The sequence below is a fragment of the Lathyrus oleraceus genome, chromosome 5 (assembly GCF_024323335.1).
Source record: "Lathyrus oleraceus cultivar Zhongwan6 chromosome 5, CAAS_Psat_ZW6_1.0, whole genome shotgun sequence".
In the NCBI taxonomy this organism is placed as follows: domain Eukaryota; kingdom Viridiplantae; phylum Streptophyta; class Magnoliopsida; order Fabales; family Fabaceae; genus Lathyrus; species Lathyrus oleraceus.
Window position 1 is genome coordinate 650,582,640 of NC_066583.1, and position 19,066 is coordinate 650,601,705.

Here is a 19,066-nt window from a genome sequence, read left to right on the forward strand (position 1 = left end):
CTTATAAAAAATTGAAATTGTCCCTTAGATTCTGAGATACATCTTCGGACGCATTATGCATCACCTTATGACGCACCAAATGAGTGTCTCTTCAAATTAAAACAAAAATTTATTTTGGAGATGCATCTCCGAGTATTTTCAACAAATATATTGATACTTGAGCAGTCCAGTTGACATTCTAGAGATGTATTTTCGGAGGTTTGGGGCGGTATTTTGAAATTTCTGTGACTTTTGTGTCTGATATTTCTGAAGATGCATCTCCGGAATAATTTGATAAACCACTCAACTGCATGATCAAATATCCATACTTGTTTTCTACTCCAAACTCTTATAAAAATTCTTCCATTCTCAATCCACATTTTCACTCCAAATCTTCAATATTGTGTTTCATCACATCAAAGGGAATAAAAGAAGTTGAAATTCTAGATAATGATCATTTATTTCAAGCCTTGATTACTCACATTAATCTTGTTTTAAGTTTGAAAACGTGCGTTTATTCCGGAGATACATTTTCGGAGTCTGTATGGACTCATCCGGAAATGCATCTCTGGTATCTGTCTGTTGTCATTTTTTCAACTCTGTTTATAGTATTTGCACTTATTTTATGTTTTGTTGTAATTGTTTTCATTAGATATGGTGCACTCCGATATTTTTCCCAAACATGTCGTGTCTTTGGATGTCAAATGTGTTATTGTGAATGCGGTGGATGTTGTCAACCAATTTAAAAATGAGTAAGAGTTTGAATTTCGTGATGACATGCTTCAATGGATTTGTACGGAGGCCTCCAAACTGAGATTTGGTGTGGTAATCGGAAGGCCTAATAATGGTTCGGATAGAAGATGTGCATTTGTGACAATGACGTGCGAAAGAAGTGGGAAATATAAACCTCTTCTACGGATTTTAAACGAGATGACATTGGTTCAAGAAAATGTGAGTGTCTCTTTAAATTACGTGGTTATATGTTGGAAAATAAGAAATGGAGATTTAATGTCATATGTGGTTTACATAACCATGACTTGTGTGAAAAGTTAGTCAGTCGTCCAATTGTGTGTCACCTCATGCTGGAAGAGTGGGAATGTGTTTCAGACATGACATTGAATTTGGTTCAACTAAAAAACATACTTGCAACTTTAAAACGTAAAAGACCCAAAAATATCTCAAATATCAAGCAAGTGTACAATATTCAATATCAAACTAACAAGGCACTGAGGGGGATAGAACTGAAATGCATCTTGAAATTGTTGGATGATAACAATCATGTGTCTAGGTACCTAACTTGCGAGGATGGAGTAACACGCTTCCTCTACTGTGTTCGTCCTGATTCCATCAAGTTGTTCAACATGTTTCCTACTGTACTCATCATTGATTCAGCATACAAGACCAACAAGTACAGACTTTCATTACTGAAGATGGTTAGAAGACCTATTCTGTCAGATTTGCATTTCTAGAGAGCGGGAAAAAAAGGAGAATGTTACTTGGGCCTTAGAGGTGTGTCGAACAATGTTGAAGAACCAAGAAGAGATGTCTAAAGTAATTGTTATCGACCGCGACACCGCTTTGATGAATTATTGTAAAGGTATTTCTTACTTCTTGTGCATTACTTTGCAGGTATCATGTAACAAAGAATGTGAAAAGTCGGGTTAAACATGCGGTAGGGATGAAATAGATAAAAGACGAAGATGGAAAAATATTAAAGACGGGTGTGGTAGTGGAAAGAATAATGGATGCATGGAATGCTACAATAAATTCTTCCACTAAAGAGTTATATGTCGATGTTGTTATACATTTCAGTGTAATATATATAAATTCTAAATATTTTAATACGTTTTTTATCTTTGCTAAAGCATTTGTTCTTTGCGAAATAAAGTCATCAATTATGTTATGTTTTCTGCCTGGTTCATCATGTCTGGTTCAGGATAGGTTTTAGACATGTATCTCCGGAATAACATAATAGAGTGTGGTGCCGGAAATATATCTCCAAAACCAGCATTGATACATGATAGAATTTTTGAGGTCCACGTTTGTCTACAACTTCTATAAATTAAGGGGCTCTTATTTTTTATTTCACACAAACATAAAATGTCTCAAATGTCACGTATCATTTGGTATGTCGCAAATGTCTCCTTCTCTAGTGCAACATTCGAACAAAGATTTAAGCTTAATGAGTACATCTCTTTTACAGATCTGAAATACAAAGTGCTTAATCTCTTACCTTACGGAGATAATCGAAAAATTTGAAGCTCGAGTACCGTTCACCGTTAATTAACAATGAAAGCAAGATTGAGTTCAACAACTATGAGCTCAAGATGGATGCAGATGTAACGACTATGTGGAATACATTTTTCCATTTCGAAACAAAAATTTTGCTCAAGTTGGAAGCGACGATTTCAAGATCGGTTAAGATATTATGAAGACGTTGAAGCGTCCACCTAGATATTGAAATATGATGTTTCATTTTATGTTGAAATCACCTACGTAATGTCTATTTTATGTTATGAATGATAATTTTATTTTGTCAAATTACAAGATTCTGGTTTCTGCCTCTGATTCTGTTGCATATATGTTACGGAGATGCTTCTACAGACAGATCCCAAAGATGCATCTCCGGGCTAAAAAAATCAACAACTAGGGTGTCACTCAGAATGTCTTAGGTTGTGTGTATTGGATGCGTCCAAAGACACATCTCTGAAATCTGTGAGCATTTTAATATTTTCACGTGGTGCGCTAGTAATATATAAGGTACATTAAGAAATTCCCTTCTATTGTTTGACTAATACTAGGGGCGCCAAAATGGAGTCTGTTGATAGAATCAATTTAGTATTTAGGAAAAATAAAAGACAAGTACACCGAATAATGATTATGAGGAATAATTGTGATTCAGTACTAGATGTTCAAATGGGAATCTAGTAATACAAAAGTGCAGAAAAGATGAAGTAAAAAGCTGAAAATAGGCACTTCGAGAGGCCTGACTCTCCTAGGGGGATTTCTCCACTTAATTCATGCGTAAGAAATCTAAGATCTGCTCTCATCATTTATTCACTCAGATCCTACATTCTCTCACCACTCTGTTGTTGCCAGCTGTCCTGGCCCATGTGCAGCCTTTAATAGAATTTGTTTTATGTGTGAGTCATTCTCTTCTCACTCCTCTTACGTGTCCTCTCATAGACTTTACCATATCTATCAATACCCCCCCCCCCCCTTCAAAACTCTCTTTGACCTCAAGGAGATGTGTTGGAAATTCTGTCTTCATCTTGTTTCTTAATTCCCAAGAATTTTCAAAATTAGGGAGGTTTTTCCACTTCACTAAAACCTCTAATTCCCCTTGTTCATTTCTCTTGGCCTCTATAATCTTCTCAAGAGTAAGCTCAAGATGCCATTCCTCGTTCATAAATGCTGGTAGGGAATGGGGTTCCAAAGAAGGTGTGGCATCTCTCTTTAGAAGAGAGGCATGAAAAACAGGATGTACTCTAGTATCTTCAGGCAGCTTTAGCTTGTAGGCTACTGCCCCAATCTTCTGCAGTATCTCATAAGATCCATAGTATCTAGGACTCAACTTCTAATTCACCCTCTTGGCAAGTTTCTTCATTTTATAGGGTTGGATCTTCAAAAAAACCATCTCTCCCACCTCATACTCCACTTCCCTTCTGTGCTTATTGGCTTGACTCCTCATAACATCCTAAGCCTTAAGCAACTGTTCTTGTAATTCCTTTAGCATCACATTTCTCTCAGTAGTCAACTTATTGATCTCATCTACTGCTGAAAATGGAGTGTCTCCCTTTACTAACACAGGGGGTGCTCTCCCATATAGAGCTTCAAAGGGTGTGGTTTTTAGAGAAGCATGATAATTGGTGTTATACCAATATTCTGCCCAAGCTAACCACTTAGGCCATTGCTTGGGTTTCCGTCCAGTTACACACCTTAAATAAGTCTCCAAGCATCTATTGACCACCTTAGTTTGCCCATCTGACTAAGGGTGGTAGGCACTACTATATTTTAGCTTGGTACCAGCCTGTTTAAACAATTCAGACCAGAAATGGCTTAGAAATACTTTATCTCTGCCAGATACTATAGAGCTAGGAAATCCATGTAATCTGACCACTTCTTGAATGAACAACTCAGCAATGTCCTTTGCTGTATAAGGATGGCTGACAGGGAGAAAATGAGCATATTTTGTCAGCCTATCGACAACTACCATGACTGTATCTACTCCTTGGACTTTAGGCAACCCCCTAACAAAATCCATGGATATATCACTCCATATCTATGTTGGTATTGGTAAAGGTTGGAGCAATCCTCCAGGTGTCAATGTCTGGTATTTGTTTCTCTGACACACTTCACAAGCCTGTACATACTCCTGAATTTTCTTCCTCATTCCTTCCCAATATACCACACTAGCAATCCTTTTGTAAGTCCTCAAGTGTCCTGAATGTCCTCCTACAGCTGTATCATGAAATTCATTTAGAATCCAAGCTACTCTTGGTGAGTTTTTGGAATTACTACTCTACCTTCATGATACAGCCTTCCTCCTTTCAGTTGAAACCCTTTATGGATATGAGGGTCTGAAACCAATGTCTGCACAATAGTTTTCAGCTTATCATCCTTTTGAATTTCATCTTCCAACCCTTCCCAAACTTCACATTGAATGGTAGTAATGTGAGCATACTGCATCTGCCTAGATAAAGAATCTGCAGCATTGTTTTCCCTTCATGGTTTGTACTTAACCTCAAAGTCAAAACCTATAAGTTTGGACAACCACTTTTGTTGTTCTTCCCCCATAATCCTCTGTTCAGTGATGAATTTGAGACTTTTCTGGTCAGTGTGCACCTTGAAATGTCTGCCAAGTAAGTAAGGCCGCCATTTTTGAATGGCAACCACAATAGCTATAAGTTCCCTTTCATAAACTGACTTCTGTTGAGCCCTGTCAGATAAAGTCTGGCTCATATAACAAATAGGTCTTCCTTCCTGCATGAGGACAACTCCTATTCCTCTATTTGAAGCATCAGTGTCCAACATAAATTCTTTTTCAAAATCTGGCATAGCTAAAACAGGTATGGTGGTCATGGCTACTTTTAATCCCTCAAAGGCTACTTGAGCATCATCACTCCACTTGAAACTATCCTTCTTGAGTAATTGTGTTAACGGCCAAGCAATTTTCCCATAATTTCTTACAAACTTCTGATAGTATCCCGCTAAGCCTAAGAATCCCCTTAATCCTTTTAACTTCTTAGGTCTGGGCCATTTGAGCATGTCCTTTATCTTCTTGGGATCAGCTGATACTCCTTGTCCATAAATGATATGTCCCAAATATTCAACCTCTTTCTGGCCAAAAGAGCATTTTTTCTTGTTGGCATATAGTTTCTGATCCTGAAGCACCTTTAGAACCATGATTAGATGTCTCTTATGTTCCTCTCTACTCTTGCTGAATATTAATATGTCATCAAAGAAAACCAAGCAGAATTTTCTAAGAAAAGGCCTCAAGACTTCATTCATTAAAGCTTGGAATGTTGAGGGAGCGTTTGTTAAACCAAACGGCATCACTAGATACTCATAGTGACCCTCATGGGTTCTAAAAGTTGTCTTCTCTATATCCTCCTCCTTCATCCTAATTTGATGATATCCCGATTTCAAATCCAGTTTAGAAAAAATAATAGCACCTCCGAGCTCATCCAATAGCTTCTTAATTACAGGTATAAGGAACTTGTTAGGAATGGTTACCTTGTTCAAAGCCCTATAATCAGTGCAAAACCTCCATCCTCCATCTTTCTTTTTCACCAATAAAACTGGACTTGAAAATGGGTTGGTGTTATTCCTTATGATGCCAGCTTGCAGCATATCCCTTACTATTTTTTCAATCTCATTTTTTTGGAAAAATGGATATCTATATGGCCCGAGATTAGGTATAGCCGCGTCAGCTTTAAGCCTAATAGCATGATCTTATAGGAGGTAAGCCTGCAGGTAAATTGAACACCTCTTCAAAACCATTTAACACGTCTCCCCATTCTGTTAACTCCTGTGGAAGCTCCCCTGTGTCAGTTTTCAGGGTCTGCAAGTAAAACCCCACTCCTTCATCATTTAAAACTTTAATTATAGACTTCCAATATGCTTGTCTAGTACACAAGGCAGGATCCCCTTGTATCTTGTATACTTGGCCCTTCCGTTCCCACTTCAAACATAACTCTCCAAAGTTAGCTTCAATGTTTCCTAGGCTAGCTAACCAATCCATTCCTAGCACCATATCTGACCCTCCCAATTCCATCAAGAAAAAATGTTGATTACATTCCACTCCTTGCATCTGAAATGTCAATCCTTTACAAATCCCTTGATTTTTTACTTTCTCTCCATTACCCACCTCAATCACATAAGTAGGGGTCTCCACAACATTCAATCCTAACTCCTTCACCAACCTAGAATCAATAAAGTTGTTGGTTGCTCCAGAGTCAATCAAGGTTAACAGGTCCCTATTTTTCACATTCACCCATATTTTGAAAGATTTGTTGGAAGTAAAACCCTCCCTACTTTGCATCGATAACTGCAAGGTCTGAAATTCTTCCACCTTTTCCTTTGTCTCCTCTTGTTGTATTCCTCGATTCTCTTCTTTTTCCTCTTCTTCACTATTATCTTCACACAATTTCAAACTCATGTGCTTGAATTTACACACATGTTCTCTATTCCACTTGTCCCCACATTTGAAACACAACCCCTTCTTACTCCTTTCCTCTAATTCAGCAGGGTTCAGCCTTCTACCCTTAAATTTCTCATTTCCCCCACTATGAGTTTTCTCACTCTCTTTCTTAACTCCTCCAAAATCTCCAGGATCCTTAATCCTCAAAGTCCCCCCTCTATCCCTCCATGAACTGCCCTTTTTTATGAAAACCTCATTTTTCTCCTCAATCAGTAATGCTCTATCCATGAGTTCAGCTAAACTCTGATTCTCATAAAGCTTCAGTTCTGCTTGAATCTCTTCCTTCAGTCCATTTAAAAAAATGGAATCCAACATACCCCTCTCTTCCCTTCGCAACGGAGCTACCATCGTCTCAAACTTCTCCATGTATTCTACCACCGTCCCCTTTTGCCTCAAACTCAGCAATGGTCCTATCAGGTTGTGTAAGAGACCTGGTTGAAACCTCCTCATCACAGCCAGCTTAAATTCCTCCCACGTCTTCAATGGTGTTTGTTCCTCCCACCATTGGTACCAATTTAAAGCTTTATCTTCCAAAGCCAACACCACCGCTTCCAGCTTGTCTCGTACTCTCACCCCATTCAACTGAAAATACCTCTCAACACGCACGAGCCAACCATACGCATCCTCTCCTTTGAAAATTGGGATCTCCAACCTTCGTTTGCTTCCGAAAAAACGGGATCCGCTTCCCCCACCATGACGGTGAAGTCTTGGTCGCGATTCTCGCGAAATCGTACTCCGGTCGCTTTCTTCCTCTTCTTCGTCGTCGTCCTCCCCTCTCCTCCGTGGTCTTCCATTTCTACCGTGATTCCGACTCGATTGCTCTTGAATCAACTGACAAATCTGCTCCACTGTAACTTGCGGTGTCGATTGTTGCTCCATCAGCAGCTGGCGAATTTGTTCCATCGTTCCTTCAAAACGATCAATCCTCTGTTATATCATGTCTACTATGTTTTCCATGATTCTTCGCGTACAGACCATTCACAAATAGACGTAACCAAGGCTCTAGATACCAAATTGATTGAATCAATTTAGTATTTAGGAAAAATAAAAGACAAGTACACTGAATAATGATTTATGAGGAATAATTGTGATTCAATACTAGATGTTCAAATGGGAATCTAGTAATACAAAAGTGCAGAAAAGATGAAGTAAAAAGCTGAAATAAGGCACTTCGAGAGGCCTGACTCTCCTAGGGGGGATTTCTCCACTTAATTCATGCGTAAGAAATCTAAGATCTACTCTCATCATTTATTCACTCAGATCCTACATTCTCTCACCACTCTGTTGTTGCCAGCTGTCCTGGCCCATGTGCAACCTTTAACAGAATTTGTTTTATGTATGAGTCATTCTCTTCTCACTCCTCTTACGTGTCCTCTCATAGACTTTACCATATCTATCATTTGTCTGTTGGACATGTCTATTTTACCCGCATTTTAGTGCGGGACAAGTCAAAAATTTAGACTTACACCCTCTAATATGTTCACTCTATTTTTTATGTGAGCTTTTACAAATATAGACATTAACATAATTTTTTGTATTTTTAAATAAAAAATAGTGTATGCATGCCAGCCTAGTCCCGCCCTCACTTTAAATACGCGACGGATCAAAATTTTAGATCTATATTTTCAACAACTATACTCATTCCGTTTCGTCCCCTTTTTTTTTTGGTAACTCTGTTAGTAGCAATAAAATACTAAAAATGCTTTTGGATAAGAGAAACAAATTTATAGGCAATGCAATGTTGCATTATCAGTTTTGCAATTCGAAAATTTTAAATTTATGATATAAATACGAGAATTTTCATAAATACGAAGAAATGCGTATCAAAAATTTTAATTTGGTACGTTGGTAAGAGTGAAAATTTAAAAAATAAAATAAAATTTGATTGATAAATAATAAAAAAAACACTTTTAAAATTTTTAAAATATAGAGGGTGTCAAATATAAGATATAAGTGGGATGACAAATTAAATTCTGTCATTTAGCTACCCTTAACTAATGGGCAAGGATTTGGTGTCTTTGTGGCGCCAAGGCATTTTATCTAATTTTGATGAAAGAGAAAGTGAAGAAAAAATTGAAAAGTAGGATGAGAGAGAATATGGCGCCTTAAAAGTAGCAAAACCCATCCCCTAACTAATACTACCATGGATGTAGCTACATTAAAGTTAGTAGCAATAAAATACTAAATAATTTTGGACAGGCAATACAATACTGCACTATCAGTTTTCCTTTTTTGTGGATAAAAACCTTTTTCACTTTTTGCAACCCGAAGAAGCAAATCAATCAAATAGCTTCCAATTTGAATTTATTTTTTAATAAATTGGGCTATGCTCAAACAAATGAAACTGCTGAATCTGATTATATAACACAGATTTTATCAATCTATAAAGCTTTTTAACTGTTCTTTTAACTTCCACCACATCTCAAATTCAGAGCATAGTCTGGCACTCCCACTCCATATCCGGCTCAACTGATCTTTTATTTTCTCCTCTAGTAATCAATGCCTCAATTCTCTTGTTAGAATATCAATGCTTTAGATTTTACCCATAAGACTTTGTTTAATATAAGATGTTATAATTGAAGTACAAATTCAACTCTGGTCATCCTAATTTTGGAGCACCAAGAACTATATCTGATTTGTGTCAATCGTTGGCAAAAATCTAGAAAAGGTACTACAAATTGTTCTTTTTAAACTATGCATAGACTACACTGTGCAACAAGATGGAAATCAACTTCATAGATCAAATGATATGCCCTAACATCTCATCATAAATAATGTTTAATGATAGATCAACTAAATCTAAATCATTCTTACACAATAAGGCTAGGAGCTAATCATACAAGTAGATCACAACCCGTATTCTTCTACAAGGCGTCACGAGCAGCTATTCGGCAGGTTATAGCATCTGCAATTGATGATACTCCAAGTTCCGGGGCAGACATCTTGTAATGCTGAAACATAACAAATTTTTTGAATATGCTAGTTGGCACACAAAAGATGCAAAATAACTGGATCAGAGCCGTAACAAACCTTTTGTATCTGGGATAGGTTTGCTCTCCCTTCCAGCTCCTCCAAGCCGATCTCTTTTCCTTTGACGAGTTTCTCCATGGCTTTTATCTAGTAAAGAGAGACATTATTTTAGTTACGGGAGTGACAGTAAAAATAGGCACCATATTTTATGGTAGAATCTTCTCACCTCATCAGGGGTAGCATCAAATCGAGCAGCAAGGACATAAGTTGTGCTTTCAGAGATACCACATCTTTTTAAAGATTCAGTAATCTAGTTGCAAAGACATGCTGAAATTAGCAACTTTAATTTGAACTTTGAACCACAACAGGTTAAATAGCCATAGATAATTACATGTTTGGACCCTGAGTAGTTGTAAACGAGCTCGGAATGAAGAGTGCGTGTGATCAAAGAGTCCTGTGATTTGGTTACAAGTGTTTTGTGTGCAGCTGCCAAAACAGGGAAAATATCTGGAATCTGGTGCAGTTGAAAGCAATTTAACATCAGAGAGAAGCTAAAGTCATTGCTAAAAATATAAGTATCAGCATCATTGGGTTGGGATACTCTCGTTAGCAACATAAGAGAATCATGTTATGAGAGAAAGAAACAAATTGAAATTAGTAGTCCTTTATAATCCACATCAGTGTTGTTGATGTCGGATGACGGTCCATGGCAGAGGAGAGCCAAAATTCCGCCACACCGGGCGCTTTGCGACGCCGTTATAGTGGAAAACCCCGCAGAGGAGAGCCAAAATCCCGCTATACCGGGCGCTCTGCGACGCCGTTATAGTGGAAATACCCACAATATTGGCTGATATTTACCATTGCTGCGGGCCAAAAACCGCCATGTATATCCACCATTGCACCGCCATGGCCAATATTTGATAACACTTAACCAGTGTGGGTTATAATGTCCTACTAATTACTTTTGTAAATATGCCCTCATAACATAACCTTTTCTTGTGAAGAAGTGAGTGAAATCAGATGATCTTGATCCTCTTGTAAATGATGCTGGAGTTGGACATGACATAAAACACAAATATAAGAAATTATACAAGTGATGCATTGAGGAATGCAACTTCTGGCTCCAATGTCCCTGCTTGCATACTTTCTAATAGTTCCCTGCAAGAGCAATAGTTACATAATATACTTTAGCTAAGAGCGGGTTCCTAATTTTCTGGTTCAATTACACGTTAATAGATAATATTTTCATAACATATTCTGTATATCTACTCTTAGAGATTGGTGTATATGACTGACAATACATAGAATTTTATTTGCAATCTGTGAGAAACAGGTACCAGAATACAATTTAACTAGAGAAACTGTCCTTTTTAATGACAGAATACATTTACAATAAAGACATAATTGCACACACTATAGAGAAAGCATAATCCACAAATAAACTAAGGAAATAGATGGTACACTATTACAAAACAATCCTTATCCAAGAAATTTGAGAGTCTTGATCTCTCTTCCAAGAATTAGAGCGTTTTGGTCTCTCCCTCCAATAACCACTTTCTCTTTTTCTTTATTTATTCTAAACAGAAACTCAAAAACATATGGAGCATGTATTCAACGGCCACTCAAAGACAAGCATGCACATTTGATAACAATTTAAAGTAGTTTTTATAACAAAGAAGTGAAACATAACTCTGTATATAACAAAAACACCTCCTTGACAGAAAAAAAAACCCACTAAATTTGAACTAATTGTAGATGACTACAAAGTTACCATAACATCTTGACAGGTGAAATTCCTCTAACAAGTTTCACACAAATTTCAGAACATACAACACACCTATAGAATAATTGAGTAGAAGAATCATATGAAGGGATGAAATACTAACTTTGAATTGGTGACATCAATGTAGAGTGCAAGATAAAGAGTGGTTCCATTTATGTCGATTAACTTCATAGCTTTTGCTTTCAATCTGTTCAAAAAAATATCATATATAAAACTCCATGAATCCATAACAAACTAACTTGAAAACCTATCAACGAATCTGTTAACAGAGAAAAATATACCTTTGCTTGCTTCGGTTTTAGAAGAAGAGCTCTTTCTTGTTCCTGATGTTGCTGCGACGAAAACGGAGGTTAGGGTTTTTCAATTACTCTTAGGGCAGGGTATTATAGTAAATAAGACAATAAAACAGTTTGGTTCGACATCGATCCACTGAACCAGTTCGGTTTGGTTCAAGTATTCGGTTCGGTTTTGTAAAACAGTGTTTGGTTCAGTTTAATTTGATTCAGTTATCTCTTGTAACCAGACCCAAAATAGAGACAGTGTGTTTTGTAAAACCTTTCAATCAATCAGATTTGAGCTTGACAAAGAACACTGAAATTTGAAGATCTGCGGAAGCTTTTTCAGATGACGATGGATAAATTAGGGTTTAGTTTGAGAAAATTGGGAACATTATTGGTTTTAAGTTTCATAGCGTTCTCTGTATTACTCATATTCAGTGTTAAACACCAAAACTCAATCTTTGATTTTGTTGGAGGATTTTCCAACCACAATGTCTTGAAACAAGGAGCTCAAAATATTACAGTTAAAGCAAAATCACCGGTAGGTAAGGCCAGTGTTTACAATCTATTCTTCTTATTATCAAAATTACTACTACAATTTTTGTTTTATCATTAGTTATGTTGTTGATATTTTATGTTTTTAATTTGTAGTTAGATAAGGTGTTGGGAGATAAAGATCAGAATGTTGTGACAGGGATCTTTCAAGAACCACCTCAGACACAAACAATCTTAGATATTGGTAATGTTTCTCACAAAATCACTTCAAATTTTTTGGTTTTTTGTCAATTTCAAAACTGTGTGGCCTTGAAGAAAGGGAGCGGTGGATGGAAAAAAGTTGTTGCGGTGTTTGGGGAGGAAATTCTACTAGACAATGGGGAAGTTAAATGACGCAGACATGGCCAAATTGTTTTTGCGGATCCTGATAAGTGTCAATTTCTCAACTGATTGTTGGCTCCTTATATATCGTCGGGCATCGTTTGGGAAGTTGGGAAGCGGTGGTTGAAAGGTTACAAGGTCATTGTTCTCGATGTCCCTTTGTTATTTGAGGCCAAGATGGACAAGATCACGACACCCATTATGGTTGTGTGGCTTGTTCCTGAAACACAGATTCAGAGACTCTTGGCAAGAGACAAATCTTGTGAGGAGGATGGTCGGAATAGGGTTAATGCTCAGATGCCACTGGATGATAAAAAGAGTAAAGCTGATATAGTAATAGACAACACCGGTTCACTGGACGACTTGAATCAACAATTTAAGAAGGTTTTTGTCCAGGTCACTAGACCTTTGACATGGTGTGAATTTTGGCGTTCTAAGCACGGGATCTCGATCATTCTTGCTTCACTTTACTTAGGTGTTTTTCTATGTGCAAAGGCATTCAACAACAATAGGTCATAGCCACTTGCCTATATTGTGATTTGTGAAGTGCTTCACTGCATCTCTTTCTAAATTCAAAACATATAGATACCATACTACAACCCGAGTTTCGAGATGATATTAGAATTTACTTGTTTAGTATAGGATTTGTTGCACACCATTACTGTTAGGGAACTCCAAACGACACTATATGGAATGGAATATTGATAATGATAATCACAGGTAATTTGTCCATAGACCTATCAAACCATTGGCTTGCATTAAGTGGAAGATAACCTAGTGGCCATTATCGTATCGTGTTATATTGATATGGATTTTTTTGTTCTGATATTGAGTGTTACTATTTGCAAAAAAAACAAAAATGTTGTTAATAACAAATATCAAAAAATAGGGGATTGTCAAAATCATGCTATGCAATAGTGTTATAGTGCCACTATAACAGCCATTTGACAAGAGCAATTTGTCCAAATTCCGCTAGGCTATTGCGGTATAGCACCCGCTGCTATAACTGTGCTACTTAAAAAAACTGTTAGCAACCTTCTACTATCAATACTGCTTCAAGCCTCTTTATACGCATGTTAATAAGACTTCTTTGAATCAAACTGTTGTTAGTTTCATGATTACTATGAGTGTCTATTCATAACTAACACTTTTGACTTCTTGAACTTAGAGACAGAGATGACAAATAATTGAGTTAAATGCTCCTAGAACTTATGTTAAAATGAACACCGAGATGGTTTCATCTATTCATTCACTCTCTTGTAGTCAGATCTACCATAACTAGGGTGAAATCAATTTTGCAATCTGAAGTTTTATTTCACATTGAAATGTGTATGATGCTAAATTTATTTCCACATCTACAGGTCCAAAAAATCATTCACTTGAAGACCAAAAGAAGGATACATCTCTATCTTCTATTAGCATTGCTAGTGACCAATTACTTGATGGACTTCTGGTTTCCGCATTTGATGAATCATCGTGCTTAAGTAGGTATCGATCTCACTTATACCGTAAAGCTTCCCCTTATAAACCTTCTGTATATCTGATATCCAAGCTGCGAAACTATGAAAGTCTTCATAGAAGTTGCGGACCTCGTACAAAATCATACAATAAAGTCATGAGAAAGGGCCCAAAACTTAGCAAAAATGATGCAGGTAAAAATTGCAAATATCTTGTCTGGACAGCTTCCAATGGATTGGGGAACAGGATGATAACCTTGGCTGCAGCCTTTCTTTATGCTATCCTCACTGACCGGGTTTTACTCGTCAAATTTGGGACTGACATGTTTGGTCTCTTTTGTGAGCCATTTCCCGATTCCTCATGGTTACTTCCAAGGAACTTTCCTTATTGGAAAGGTCAGAAACATATTGAAACATATGAAAACATGCTAATGAATAGCAAGATAAACAGATCAAATGGGTTTTTGCCGCAATTTCTCATTCTTAATCTACAGCACACTCATGATGGGCATAACAACTTCTTTCATTGTGATCAAAGTCAAGTTCTTCTCCAAAAAGTTCCCGTTCTAATTTTGTCGTCGGATCAATACTTTGTCCCTTCCCTTTTTATGATCCCATCTTTTACACAAGAACTAAGCAACATGTTCCCTAAGAAAGACACTGTTTTTCACCATTTGGGGCGCTACCTTTTCCACCCGTCCAATGAGGCATGGGAGCTAATTAGCAGGTTCTATGAGGCACATTTAGCCAAGGAAAATGAGAAAATTGGCTTGCAGATTAGAGTATACAACACTCACCGAGCACCACATAAAACAATTATTAATGAAATTCTAGCCTGCACCCTTCAGCATAAGCTGCTGCCTGATATCGGTGTGCCAAAGACAGTAGCGGAGTCTCATTTAAAGAAGCAGGCATCAAAAGCTGTTCTAGTGGCATCTCTATATTCCGAATATGGTGAGAAGCTGAGGACTATGTACAAGGCAAATACAACTGTGACCGGGGAGGTAATAAATGTTTATCAGCCAAGTCATGAAGGGCGTCAAAAATCAAATAATGACACGCACAATATTAAAGCATGGACGGAAATATATCTGCTGAGTTTGTGTGATGCATTGATCACAAGCCCCAAGTCTACTTTTGGGTATGTTGCTCATAGTCTTGGAGGTTTAAAGCCATGGATTCTTGAGAGGGCATATGGGGAAACCTTCCCAAATCCACCTTGTCGACGAGCCAAGTCCATGGAGCCTTGTTTCCATTATCCTCCAAAGCATGATTGTAGGGCCAACAACACAATTGATTTTACTTCCCTTTTTCATCACATGAAGCACTGTGAAGATGTATCTAGTGGACTGAGGTTGGTCAATGTTAATCACTAGAAGCATTGCCACCAGCACAGAATTATTTGCTTGAGACGCCAACCAATATCATTGGTCCTGAAGCACAGTGAAAAAAATGTTGTTATCGGTTAGTAGAATGGATTTTATTGAAATGGTTCCCAATTCTCGGGTCAGTGAATTAATGGAAACCTCACATGACTGAAGTCCTCTGTTTGTGCTAGTGCTAATCTATCGGTGATGCGATGATACACAAATGAACCTCACACGAATCAAGTCTTCTGGTGGACAAGTTATCTGATGCTTGCATGGATATGCTTAGCTGCTATTTGTCGGACACTCCTTGATGTGTTCGGCTTATGGTCTCTCTGATAATTAATAAGCATTGTTGAATCAACCATTGTGTAATTTCGGTTCTTATCTTAGTTGCTGCATTTTCTGCTACTGGTTTTAGTTAATTGCATTGTAATTATATTTTTGGGCTCTTTCATAAGTTATGAAGTAGTTAGTTTTGGTTCTAGTTGGGATATAAACACTAGGGAGTATATTCTTAACTTGTCCATTGCTTAGTGTGTAAATGGTTTTACAGGAAGCAAAATCAAAAGTTGATTCAAATAAAGTTGATTTTGACATCTTTAGGACCAGTTTGTTTTATCTTTAAAAAAATGGATTTTTTTTTATTATATTTTTGAAAATGGATTTTACAAAATTGTTTTTTAAAATATTACAAGTTTTTCTAAATTTATTTTTTATATATTAAAAGATTAAATTGTTCATTGTATAATATAAATATATATTATTGAAGATCAAAACATAGTTAAAATCACAATTTTTTATAAAATCACTATTTGAAATAGCTTCAAAATTAAGTGATTTTTTGAAATTTTGATATCTAAAAAAAGTTTCGATAAAATGATAAAATACCTAAAATAACATTTTAAGAATAACTATTCAAACAAAATTTTCATTTGAAGCTTTTATGAAAAAAAATTGTAAATTTTTTTTACACTAAAATATATAGCACTATAGAAATCATTTTTAAAAAAAGTCAGAACAAATGGATCCTTAATTGGCATCGATCGGAATTGATTTTCTCTTTAGAGTTGCTTATGACTTAAGTTAGAATTTGTAGTTTAAAATCGTAACATTTTTAGACTCAAATTTATGGTTTGTTTCACTTTTATGGGTTTGTATTCGAATATAGACAAATTTTTAAATAAGATCAATTTAAAACACTATAGCCTTAAACGCACAAAACAAGAGTCCATGTTTCTGGCACTTGGCGAACAAGTGCATAATAACATCAAGATAAAAATACCATAAAGAAAATTTTACTCTATACCACACTAGAAAAAAGTGATATGGGAAAGAAATAATTTGAAAAACAATAAAGCGTTGAGTATGTTAAAGGCCCAAACACTAAATTAAGAATGTTGCACAATTTTTTTGTTACATTGTACAAATATTTTTAACTCTTTTATTTATCTTTTGTATCAAATCAAATAGTCAAACGCAATCTTAATTCTTAATCAAAATCAAATCAAATTTGATCTAATTTTAATTTAATTCTAAGAGATTAATTGAAATACTCTGTCAGTGTAAAAAGGTTTTACACCATCACTTAATTATAAACGTTGGATATTAAAAGAAGTTTGACTTTTATTTTAAAAATCTATAAAGTCATACAAACGGGTGATACTGATGAACCGACGGTGTAAATTTTTTTACACTAACAATGTATAGTAATTAATCTCTAATTTTAAATCAAAGTAAATTAAATTAAATTAATAAATGTCAAATACATCTCATCGTCTTTATATACTGCCGACATATGTTTTTTTTGATAAGTATATAGATGATTTATCATCTTCTTCCCTGTAACAACATTTTTTTATAAATATTTTAAAGTATATTACATCTCAATTTTATGTAATTGAGATTTTATTTTTGTACTACAATGATTTAATGATTTAAAGGAATCAGTTGGAAAAAAAAAACTCAACATTATTAACGCAAGCCCATATTCTTTTTAGGAATCTCAATTCCCAAATAAAGAACCTCAACTTGGTCGCATGCGTTTAAGAAAGCATCCATGTGTCCATTGATGCATTCATCAATAACACCATCATACTCCTTCTTCAGCTCTACTCCATGTGAGATTCTCTCTCATTTTCCAAGGCCTTCTTGCCTGCAGTAATTTGGGAAGACAACTCCTCCCCCAATGAACTCCGCCTTCTCTAGGATGTTGTCTTTATTATTTGAAGAATCTTTTAGGCTAGTCATCTTGGAAACCAAGTTAAAAGGGGCGTTATGGGCATCTACCTCCCTTTTGAGGTCAGTCAACCACCCTGCCTCATTCGGTCACTTATCGGTTTCCTTCTAAAATTTCTCCACCTCCTTTTAGGACATCTCCAACTCCTCATAAAGCTTAGGCACATTCTCTTTGGAAGGGTTATCGAGGGCGAGTATTTATCTCCGATCAACAACTACCAGAGTAATCAAAGAAGTGTCGTGGAACATAGGGTAGGCAATGAAGGTGACAAGAAACACGAGAAATAAGGGTTTGAATTGAGTTTCTAAAAATGAAAGTTTTTTCAACCCAACAAAAAAAACAGTAAACAAAGATAAAATATAATGAACCAATCATTTTTATCCTAGTTCATTGTTAACTAAGATACCTTCAATCTACCCGCCAAGGTGATTTCGCCTTATCAACAAGGACTTAATCCACTATAACCAACTGATTACAGACACAAAAAGATAACACGTCAATATCTTCTTGAGAATCCTGACTAAACCCTAGTCTCTTAAGGAATACAAACTCAACCAATGAGATACAAGAAACATGTTTACAAGATTGCTTCTAAGAAAACATATTACACAAATTTCAGTATAATGAATTTATCACACAGATTCACAAGTGCAATGTTCACGCAGATGATGAATTGTATAACATAGTGTGTAGTAGCGTGAATTGGCAACACTGTTCATTCTTTCAAGTCTCCTTTATATAGGCAATGAAAATATTTGTTGGAGGGTGGAATTGGAATACCAAAATGCAATTTTATCCTTGCATAACGGCTTGTGAAAATGGGAGGCAAAATTATACAATAGTACAATCCTTAGCCCACAAAATCAGTATAGTGGAAGGAATATTTGATCTTGTATTGTGTACTATTTTCCTTACGTAAGACCTTTTAATCTTATCTTCAATATCCAGGGGCTTCTGATAGATAGATGATGAAGCATGTATAAGAGACTATTAAGAATCTGATTGAGAGAAAATTCAGAACGTTGATCTTCAAAGTCTTGATCCAGTTCATCAGAACCTGGTCTTCAAAGTCTGGTGACATAGTTCAGAGTGTTGAGAGAGCAAGGCTTCAGAGCATATCAGCATCAGATGCATCAAAGTTGTAAAGCTTTGGATAAGCATAGAGTCAGAAGCGCTGAAGTATACAATCCAGAGCTTGAACATATCGTAAACCACATATCTCAGAGTCAGAGTGCACTAGGTTTAGAATTTGATGACATCACATGTCATTCATTCAGAGTTAGAACTTGAGTCTTAGTATCTTCACATTAAACAAATTGATTAGTGTATGAAATTGTTCTCTAAGATTCTATAAATTGTTATCATCAAAACACAAGGATAGGTACATAACCAAAATTGTTATTACAATCTTCCT

At 36.2% G+C, this 19,066-nt stretch overlaps 2 protein-coding genes and 1 pseudogene across 4 annotated transcripts; 2 read left to right on the forward strand and 1 right to left on the reverse strand.

Annotated features, from left to right (window-relative positions):
• Window positions 1–9,391: 9,391 nt before the first annotated feature.
• Window positions 9,392–11,858, reverse strand: LOC127087649 (uncharacterized). Its single transcript, XM_051028573.1, has 7 exons — window positions 11,717–11,858; window positions 11,539–11,622; window positions 10,744–10,810; window positions 10,044–10,166; window positions 9,879–9,962; window positions 9,713–9,799; window positions 9,392–9,633 (listed from the first exon to the last, which is right to left on the reverse strand). Exons 2-7 carry the CDS (start codon window positions 11,604–11,606, stop codon window positions 9,547–9,549), a joined length of 516 nt encoding a protein of 171 aa, XP_050884530.1. The 5' UTR covers window positions 11,607–11,622; window positions 11,717–11,858; the 3' UTR covers window positions 9,392–9,546.
• Window positions 11,859–11,920: 62 nt separating this feature from the next.
• LOC127087648 (galactoside 2-alpha-L-fucosyltransferase-like) lies at window positions 11,921–15,999 on the forward strand. Of its 3 annotated transcripts, none has more exons than XM_051028570.1 (3): window positions 11,921–12,258; window positions 12,369–12,452; window positions 13,951–15,999. In XM_051028570.1, exons 1-3 carry the CDS (start codon window positions 12,060–12,062, stop codon window positions 15,420–15,422), a joined length of 1,755 nt encoding a protein of 584 aa, XP_050884527.1. In that variant the 5' UTR covers window positions 11,921–12,059; the 3' UTR covers window positions 15,423–15,999. The 3 variants fall into 3 exon arrangements, with proteins under 3 accessions (XP_050884527.1, XP_050884528.1, XP_050884529.1); XM_051028571.1 differs by having other exon boundaries at window positions 11,921–12,254; window positions 12,365–12,452; XM_051028572.1 differs by lacking the exons at window positions 11,921–12,258; window positions 12,369–12,452 and adding an exon at window positions 13,168–13,309.
• Window positions 12,458–13,108, forward strand: LOC127085911 (dephospho-CoA kinase-like; annotated as a pseudogene).
• Window positions 16,000–19,066: the final 3,067 nt, after the last annotated feature.

Bases quoted from the DNA above. Each gene is read 5' to 3' on its own strand.
- LOC127087648 (XM_051028570.1), top strand. From the start codon at position 12,060: ATGACGATGGATAAATTAGGGTTTAGTTTGAGAAAATTGGGAACATTA. The intron at 12,259-12,368 runs GTAAGGCCAGTG...ATTTGTAGTTAG, and splicing joins TAAAGCAAAATCACCGGTAG to ATAAGGTGTTGGGAGATAAA. The intron at 12,453-13,950 runs GTAATGTTTCTC...CCACATCTACAG, and splicing joins ACAAACAATCTTAGATATTG to GTCCAAAAAATCATTCACTT.
- LOC127087649 (XM_051028573.1), bottom strand. From the start codon at position 11,606: ATGAAGTTAATCGACATAAATGGAACCACTCTTTATCTTGCACTCTAC. The intron at 10,167-10,743 runs GTATAATTTCTT...CAACTGCACCAG, and splicing joins CATTCCTCAATGCATCACTT to ATTCCAGATATTTTCCCTGT. The intron at 9,963-10,043 runs GTAATTATCTAT...CTTTGCAACTAG, and splicing joins ACTACTCAGGGTCCAAACAT to ATTACTGAATCTTTAAAAAG.